At 41.9% G+C, this 9,599-nt stretch overlaps 1 protein-coding gene across 1 annotated transcript in view; it reads right to left on the minus strand.

The window, feature by feature from the left end:
• The window catches only part of wdr97 (WD repeat domain 97), a 46,638-nt gene that overhangs the window by 10,858 nt on the left and 26,181 nt on the right, over positions 1 to 9,599 (minus strand). Inside the window, exons 12-16 of the mRNA XM_037534602.1 lie at positions 8,255 to 8,413; positions 7,290 to 7,436; positions 5,934 to 6,086; positions 4,520 to 4,663; positions 1,157 to 1,345 (exon numbers count right to left, since the gene is read on the minus strand). Coding sequence (XP_037390499.1) covers positions 1,157 to 1,345; positions 4,520 to 4,663; positions 5,934 to 6,086; positions 7,290 to 7,436; positions 8,255 to 8,413 — 792 coding nt within the window. The remainder of the gene's footprint in view (positions 1 to 1,156; positions 1,346 to 4,519; positions 4,664 to 5,933; positions 6,087 to 7,289; positions 7,437 to 8,254; positions 8,414 to 9,599) is intronic.

Genomic DNA, 9,599 nt, shown 5'->3' on the forward strand with positions numbered 1-9,599 from the left:
AGACTGTACAAGGCACAGTGGAAGCCTTATATAAACAACTATCAGAAACACTGGCAACTTCTCTGGGCTCGAGTTCCTCTGAAATGGACTGATGCTCAGTGGAAACATTTGTCATCTAATGAGTCAACCTTTCCGAATGTTTGTGGAAATAATGGATGTCATTCTCAGCGCTAAAAGAACCATCCAGATTTTTACTAGCGCAAAGTTCAAAAGCCAAAAAGTTTAAAAAAGGGAGGGTATTAGTGGGTAACGTGTCTGTGAAGGGACTATTGAGGCAGAAACATACAGTATTTACAACATAAAGCTGCCTTCTAGACCAGTGGTCCTCAGGGACCCCCAGATGGTCCTCCTTTTTGCTCTATCCCAATGTTGCAAGTTAAGCTTCAGCAAAAATTAGAAACATTGGTCCGTCCCCAAGGACCGGTCTGAGAACCATTGTTCTATTTTTTCAGGAAAGTCCAGGGTGATTTCAATACGACCACACTAAGCCAAATTTGCATGAGGGTGAGGGTGCCAGGCTGGGCTGCCTACAGTCCAGACCTGTTTCCCGATCAAAATATGTAATATTTAATAAAAGAATGGCAAAATATTCTGTGCTTCAGACCCCAAATGATTGTTAGGTGTTGTTAAAAGGAAAGGTGATGTAACACAGTGGTCAACATGCTCCTGTCCCGACTTATTTGGAACATGCTCCAGGCATCAAATTTGGAATGAACGTACATTCATCAAAAAACTCATAAGGTAAAACATTTTATGCTGTTTTAAACTGAACTGAGGTCAAATAGAACATCAAACCAAGTTCTTTAATATAGCAATGCAAGTACTTTGTCCATGATGTGCAGGCCCATTACACACGTCCATTTGTCTGTGTGTGTTTGTGTTCTTGTAGTGCTATACTTGTGAGGACCCTTGTGAGGACCATGTCCTCACTATGATAGGACTATATGACATTTTTGCTCAAGTGAGGACATCCTGTGGACATCCGGTGTTATCACCACAATTACCTTTTGGATACTGAGGTTAAGGTTACGGTCAGGCTTAGGTTTAGGTGTAGTGTTTTTAGCTACAATAACACAAACATCAGTAGAAGTCTATGGATGTCCTCATACGTATAGCAAGACAAACGTGTGTGTGTGTATGTGTGTGTAAAACTCACCCGCTGGTCAGAGTATATGCCGTGAAACCACGGCTCCCCCAGAAAGCGCTGCAGGAAGAAGGGCAGCCGTGGAGACGGAGCACGGCGGGGTGGAGGAGAGGCTGGTTTGGGTGGAGATGGGGGAGGAGTTGGAGTTTTGGGTGGAGATGGGAGTTTTGGAGGTGGGGCTTGTTTAATGGGAGGGAGGGGCTTTTGTGAATGGGAGGGGACAAACAAAAAAAAACAGAGGAGACACAGATTACATAATCATAAAACAAACATGTATATACATTGTCCAAAAGCATCAGGACCACTGTTTACTCAATATTTCCCCCAGAGACAAGGATATTCATACGAATTTGACTCTTCTGTTCTGGGAATAAAAATTTAGGCTACATGTCAGAAGGTTGTTGCTGGGATTTGATTCCTTTCAGCTAAGATTAGTCTAATATTAGTCTTGGTCCATGAGGTCTGGATCACAAATGGTAGAAGGTGTTCAATGTAGTTCTATCACTCCAACTCATCCCAAAAGACGAAACTTCTTTACTTCATTTAACTTCATTCATGGAGCTTTGGCACCCCGACACGTCTCAGACATGTTAAACACAGAACATGGCTCCACAGGGAGCTTAACATCCCTCTAGGTGATGTTTGGCGCTGGGCAGGGTGACCTTAGGCTTGCGTGCAGGTGCTCCAGAGCATCCTTTTTGATGGAGACTGCATAGCTGTGTTTGTTCATTTCTACATCAGCAGCAGATAACTTCCTCCACAGCTGGCAGCTTTATCAGCTTCTGTCAGCTGTCCATCTAATCCTACCAAATTAGATATTATAAGTTCTTAGATACTTTATGATCAACTCTAGATTAGTGTGGCTCCTTTAAAAAGTAAAATAGTACTGCAGAAAAACTGGCCCCTTGGTATAACGATCACACTCAAGCTGCACCTGACTAGACTAGAAGTGTTCCAGTTGGCCTGGAAAGAGAGCCTTATAGACTATAGAAGAGCTCTTACTGCAGCACGCTCAGCCCATCTCTCCTCTCTCATAGAAAACAATAAGAACAATCCTAGACTACTATTTAGCACAATTTCTAAAATAACAGAGAACAAAACACTTAATGAACCCCAGATGCCATCAGCCTATAGCTGCAATGACTTTATGAATTTCTTTAGTGATAAAATTGAAATAATTAGACAGAAAATTCTGAACACACAGTTAAACTCCACAAACCTGCTGTTTTCTAATGCCAATCTAGACCCTGAGAATATTACAGTCACTACAGAGGCTGGAATCGTTTACCTTACTTCAAGACAATGAACTAGTTAAAACAGTTTCTTCCACAAAATCTTCTTGTATTCTAGATCCGATTCCTACAGGTCTACTCAAGGAAATCTTACCAGAAATAACCAAGCCTATTCTGTCAATAATAAACTCCTCTCTTAGCCTTGGATACATCCCAAAAACTCTTTAAATGAGCAGTAATTAGACCGCTGATTAAGAAAGCGAACCTCGATCCCTGTGAACTCTCAAACTATAGACCTCTCAAATCTCCTCTTTATATCTAAGATCTTGGAAAAAGCGGTAGCAAAACAATTAAGCTCTTATTTGTATAGGAATCATCTACATTAAAAATTTCAGTCTGGATTTAGGCCACATCACAGCACAGAAACAGCACTAGTAAAAATTGTAAATGATCTCCTGTCATTCACAGACCAAGGAAATTGTCTTTGCTAGTCCTCCTTGACCTTAGTGTGGCATTTGACACAATAGACCACGCTATCCTACTATATAGACTAGAAAACCTTGTAGGGGTAACAGGAACAGCTCTTTCCTGGTTCAGGTCCTACCTCACTGATCGCTATCAGTTTGTTAACGTAAAGGGTGAATAATCTGTCCTTGTTAAAGTAAAGTATGGTGTTCCACAAGGCTCTGTTTTAGGACCTATATTATTCACAATATATATGCTACCATTAGGCACCATTATCAGTAAACACAGCATAAACTTTCACTGCTATGACACTCAGTTATATATATCAAGCGAACCAGATGATAAAATTAAACTTGGCGAGATTGAGGACTGTGTAAAAGACAGAAAAGACTGGATGTGGAGTAACTTTCTCTTACTGAACTCAGATAAAACAGAGGTTCTTCTTCTCGGTCCAAAAGCTGCTAGAAACAAACTGTCTAACTTAACACTTAAACTTCATAGTTTCTCAGGTGCTTCATGTTCATCTGTTAACATCTTGGTATTACGATAGATCCCAATCGTTCCATTGATGCACACATGACGAATATTACTAGAACAGTCTTCCTGCATCTCTGCAATATTGCTAAATGAAGAAATGCAAATACAGGATGCAGAAAAGTGAGTCCATGCATTTATAACTTCAAGGCTGAGTCACTGTGATGCCCTGCTGTCTGGATGTTCCAGCAAAAGCCTTAACAAGCTTCAGTTAGTCCAGAACGCTGCAGCCAGAGTCTCACAAGAACCGGACTCGCCCCTCAGTACCTGAGTGAACGTCTCTCCTACTATGAACCATCACGCCTACTGAGATCACAAGGTGCTGGTTTACTATTAGTACCTAGAGTTAATAAAGCTACAATAAAGCTTTCCCATACAAAGACCCCCAGCTTTAGAATAATCTTCCCGTCAGGTTTCGGGATTCAGACACAGCCTCCGTCTTTTAGTCTAGGAAACTTACTTGTGTAGTCCAGCCTTTGGTGATTAGTTTTCTAACTGTGTGTGTGTGTGTGTGTGTGTGTGTGTGTGTGTGTGTGTGTGTGTGTGTGTGTGTGTGTGTGTGTGTGTGTGTTTTCTTTCTTTGCTGAGTTGATCAGCTGCCCATCCTGTGCGTCTGATGCTGTTGCCTCTTCTGCCTTGATCGGGCGCCACTGCTCACCAGCCTTCTGGACCGGCTTGACCACCATTGAGCTTCATTGCTGTACAACGCTGTGCAGTCCTCACCCTCAGATGCTGCTGCCGCTGCTAATCATAGACTAATCAGATTAACCGGTGCCCACCAGTTTTTCCCACTTTGTTCTATTATACTTTATTGACACTGATTGCCATCTGGTGTCGACCAGAGGAGGATGGGTTCCCCTTCTGAGTCTTGGTTCCTTTCAATGTTTCTCCCTCTCACTCTTAGGGAGTTTTTCCTTGCCACTGTCACGACTGGCGACACTCACGGGGGCTCGGACCCGGATTTTCTTTCTGTACTGCTGGTTGTTCTGTAAAGCTGCTTTGTGACAACGCGTTTTATAAAAAGCGCCATATAAATAAACTTTGCTTGCTTGCAGCCTTAAATATCCAAATCTAATGTAGAGGCAGTGTCTGAATACTTTTCCCTTTTTATGCCTAACCCCAAACACAAGCATCTAAGACCGACCTTCAGTGTATATTTGACCTTCTCTCGCGGGGGCGGAGGTGGGAGTGGACTGGGTGGTTTTGGTGGTGTCTCAACACGTTCAGCAGGGCGAATAACAAACTCCTCTTCCTCACAGACGACGAACGGCACCTCATCCACCTCACTCTGTCCAACATGAACAAACAGGCAGGTTATAGAAAGGAAATGTGACCATCACCAGCTTAACTGCCTCTATTCAAAATAAGAAAATGTGCTGGTGGCAAATATTTCAGTATGTTTGGTTGAGCTTTGCACTGGAGACTCAAGGTTCATGTAGCTAACAAGTAAAGCTTACAGTCCACCAATTAGCATGGTGCCAACTTCACACCTGAATCATCACATCCTTGTCGAGCTGTTCAGTATCTGTGACAGACTTGCTCGTCTTCAAGGTGGCTGCCACTGCTGGTTTTAGCAGTGATGTACTTTTGTGCATTTTTATGGATAAAAACACGACCTGGCTGACATTTAGAGAGAAATTGGTGTAAATTGGAGTTTTTTTTACCAAACTATTGCTTTAACTGTCTCTCAGAACCTTCATATGAAGTGCCTGAGAGTTACAGTCACGCAAACATACAGACATCCGTTACAAAAGTTATGAATTTATCTGTGGACATGAATCCTCACTCTCTCTGGGTGGGTAGGATGGTCCTCCCTTTATATATATAGTAATATATATTTGTATATATGTATATATTATTCCTAGAAAGGACAAACACACACAGGTGTTACACACTCACACACTCACACATGCAGTATACTATATATATATATGACTGTTGTCGGTAACTAAACCTCATATCTCCGTAACATAAGGAACCAGGCTTTTGTCCCACTTAATTTGGGCCATTTCTTTTGGTCCATTCATCATGAAATGTACATACAATATAAAGGGCAACAGGCATTTTCAAACTATGTATTATATATGTGCAGGTAGTTATAGAGTTTGGTAGAAGTAAGTATGTAGAATTGTATGCACAAGCTCTACAGGGAACAGCGTAAATACAGCACATGAATTTTAGGGCATCGTTTCTACTGTTTTGCTGAGTTTAGCACATTGGAAATTCAAGTTCAGTAAATAAGCAGTAACTGTGCATCAAAACGTGCAGAGGTGTGATTCTCTGTGGAGGATGTGTTCACTTATCACAACGAAAACAGGTAATATCACCAGGGCTGTTCAAACTTGCATAAGACTGTCTGTTATGTAATGGAAGCTTGCACCCGTTTAAGCCCTCACTCATCCGTCTCAGACTGTATTGAGTACTTAAGCATTGACAGCTATGCTGCTGAGACCGGTTGAGTGGCGTGCGACACTGTGAGACGAAGATTTCTGAAGTTCTAATGGAGAAGATTTGTTGTATCTGATGACGGTGTAAGCAGTGAAGCCTTCAGCCCTCACCTCCTCAGGCTCGAGGCCGAGGTCATCCCGTAGCATCCACAGTTTAGGGGGCACTACGTTCTCCACCACCATGTCCGGCCACATCTTTCCCACCAGCACAGAGTTGGGGATGAAGCCCGGTGGGGCCTGGGAACGAGGGTCCGGTCCGCTTTCCTGCAGTAACAATAGATAAATGAATGAATGAATGAACGGATGAACAGACAGGAGAGATATAATATGTAGGATGTTTTTATGAATATTAATAGAGATGTTAATAACATTCATGTGAGCAAGGACATCATGTAAGCAGGACACCTACAGAGAAAATCACTTCCAAATAGCAAAAGTATGGGCACCCCTGGGTTAGGGTTAACCCTGGTTACATGGAGCTGTTGAATTTTCCTCTACAGAGACACACCTCTGTAAGGGTTATGGCACACTTTCTATTTTGTTTCCAGCATGTTAAACTCAGCAAGTACATACAATTTTGTAGAAAGAAATGATATATTATTTTTTTATATATTTTAATGTCTCTGCAGTGTCACGGTTGGCTCCTCCCACTACTCCATGTGCTTTTTCTGTTTACTTTTTGATGGTCCACTGCATTTGTTTTTCCGTCTAGTCCGGCCCCTTGTTTCGTGACTCCGCCCCTGATTGTTTCCACCTGTCCCTCATCATCCCTGTTGTATTTAAGCCCTGGTCTTGGCTGGTCTTTGCTGTTCGTTGTTTGATGTATGTGCTGTTGGTTTTGTTTGGTGTTTGTTCATCCAGCCCCTGCTGTAGTTTTCCTGTGTTAATCATGTCTGATGGAGTGGTTGGTTAGTGGGGTTAACACCTCTGCCTTCTACACTGTAGACTGGGGTTCAATCCCCACCTGGGCAAACACCCTACACTATACCAATAAGAGTCCTTGGGCAAGACTCCCAACACCACCTTCACCTACCTGTGTAACAATAATCAAATTGTAAGTCGCGACAGCCAAATGCTGTAAATGTAAATCTGACTCTCCATACATCCCTGTTGGCCATTTGAACCCGGACCGTTATGACCACGACCCTGGATTTGCCCTTAATAAAAGCCGCTTATCTCCGCGTCCACCTACTCGCTCCCCAGCGTTACGTTATAAAATATATAGAATATAAAATATGCATTTAAGGGCTGGTTATAAATAAAGGTTATAAATGTTATAAATAACGTATCATTTATGCAAGGAGGTGAATGCTTTTGTCACATTTTGGTCCTGGAATTCCTAACAATTATAACATGTATGATTTAATATAACATGGAATTTAAAAAATAAACACAAATAATGTAGTGTGTGTGTGTGTGTGTGTGTGTGTGTGTGTGTGTGTGTGTGTGTGTGTGTGTGAGAGACACCTGTGTGTGTGTCCTGTCTAGTTTCTTGACCAGGCTGCGGTGGTTGAAGAAGCCCTCTCGGATTGTGGGAGGGGTCAGAGGCCGTAGTTTGGGCGGTTTGGGTGGAAAGAGAGCAGCGCCCAGGTCAAATGGGTCATCATCTGGAATCTACACGCAAACACACCCTAACGACTTAAAGCCTTTCAGACACTTTCATTCAATGAATCTGCAGCATTCAGTGATTTAGTGACAGGAAAAGACTCGAAAACAATCTGACCTTAAAGGGGAATTCCACTTATTTTTCCAAAATATCTACATAGTTCAGTATTTAAGATGTAAACAGAGAGATTCAGAGTGGGTTTGGTGTGTTACAGTGGTGGTGATGGGAACCAGACGTCGCCATGGCTACAACACAGATATAGACACTTTATTTACCATCCAGAACCACCAGAGAACCTACAGAGTCTTCTGAGTTTTTTTATGAACGTTGACGATGGTAAAACAGTGATGAACCTGAAATAATGGGGGTCTCGAACCTCTCTGCCATGGATTCAGAGTATTTGTGACTGTTCTGTGTAAGAACTTTCCTTGTGAGAGATCTTTAAAAGGCCTTAAATACTTCAGACGCCTGGCTCCCATCACCACCACTGTGAAAAATTCTGAGTCGGTAAGTTTCTCTAGAACAGAGCATTTCACGCCAAACCACTCTGAATGGTTTTGTTTACATCTTAACCAGTTAACTATGTAGAATCATTTCAAACCTGTGCCTTTAACATCACAACTTCTATTAAATTTGAAAAATAACCTAGAATCTTCAATATTTCTTCTGCCTGTTAATTGTCATAAATTTCTTTGCTATAATTCTTTTTTAAATTCTACTTTTTGTTGTTTTTGCCAGATTTAAATGGAAAAAATCCCATATTTTCAACATGATCCTATCCTATTGATCCCCCTGTATTCATGTGCATGTGTGTGGGTTATCCTACATTGATGTGCACAGGCTGGTTGTACAGTAGCTGCATGTAGCGGGTGAAGGCCTCTCTCCTGGTCTGAGCAGTGCTGGCAGGTTTTTTGGTCTTGCTGAGAGTTTCTCCGCTCTGCAGTGAGCGCAGGTCTCTATTCCTCAATAACAGACACTCCAGCTCCTACAGACACACAGATGTAGGTGAATGGAAATGTGGAGTACACCAGTAAAGTCAGAAACCACCCTTTTCTTAACGTAAGTCCAAACAGCCTTTAAGTACAAGTTATTCATTTTTCATTGTGAGGAGATTAGATACTTTATTAGGTACACCTTGCTAGTAAAAGGTTGGACCCCTTTTGCCTTCAGAACTGTCTTAATTCTTCGTGGCGTACTTTCAACAAGGTGTTGGAAACGTTCCTCAGAGATTCTGGTTGGTTATTTGAGTTCCTGCTGCCTTTCTATCATCTGGAACCAGTCTGCCCATTCTCCTCTGACCTCTCACATCAACAAGGCATTTTCGTCCACACAACTGACCGCTCACTGGATATTTCCTCTTTTTCTGACCATTCTCTGTAAACCCTAGAGATGGTTGTGTGTGAAAATCCCAGCAGATCAGCAGTTTCTGAAATACTCAGACCAGCCCGTCTGGCACCAACAACCACGCCACGTTCAAAGCCCCTTAAATCCCTTTTCTTCCCCGTTCTGATGCTCGGTCTTCAGCAAGTCGTCTTGACCACCTCTACAGGCCTAAATGCAGTGAGTTGTGGCCGTTTGATTGGCTGATCAGCTATTTGTGTTAACAAGCTAATAAAGTGGCCAGTGAGTGTAAGATAATTTACTTGCTTAACCTTTAAAAATATTCAATTCACTTTTTTTGCATAAAGTGGGCCTGTTTTTTAATTTTAATGTGACTGGCTAAATCCATTCCACAATGTTGCCTCTAGGCAACAAACATATTTCTGCAAATTCTTATAGAAAAATTCACACTGATTGTTTAAAAAGAGATGTAAAAGTGTCCATTAAGAGACAGTATTAAAGTTTACATAGTTCACTTTATTTTTAGCCCTGTCATTGCCGTTAAATATGTATAAGGTTACTGTAAAGTGAGGAAAATGGGTTTGTTGCCCTGAGGCAACATAATGCAATAGAGGGTTAAAGAAGGAGAAAATCAAAGGAAAAACAGGAGTTTCCGCATCCGGAGTTCAAAAACTGATTAAAAGCTCCAGAGAAAATTGGCCTACTACCAACCACCTGGAAGACCTGGTCGTCCCCAAAACTGCCCCCATCAGATAAACAGCACTGAAAGCTTTGATCTCTGAGAGAGAGGAGAAAATCAAGCTGCTTCAGATCTGAAAACATCCACAGGT

Source organism: Pygocentrus nattereri, chromosome 2, assembly GCF_015220715.1.
Source record: "Pygocentrus nattereri isolate fPygNat1 chromosome 2, fPygNat1.pri, whole genome shotgun sequence".
NCBI classification, from domain to species: Eukaryota; Metazoa; Chordata; class Actinopteri; order Characiformes; family Serrasalmidae; genus Pygocentrus; species Pygocentrus nattereri.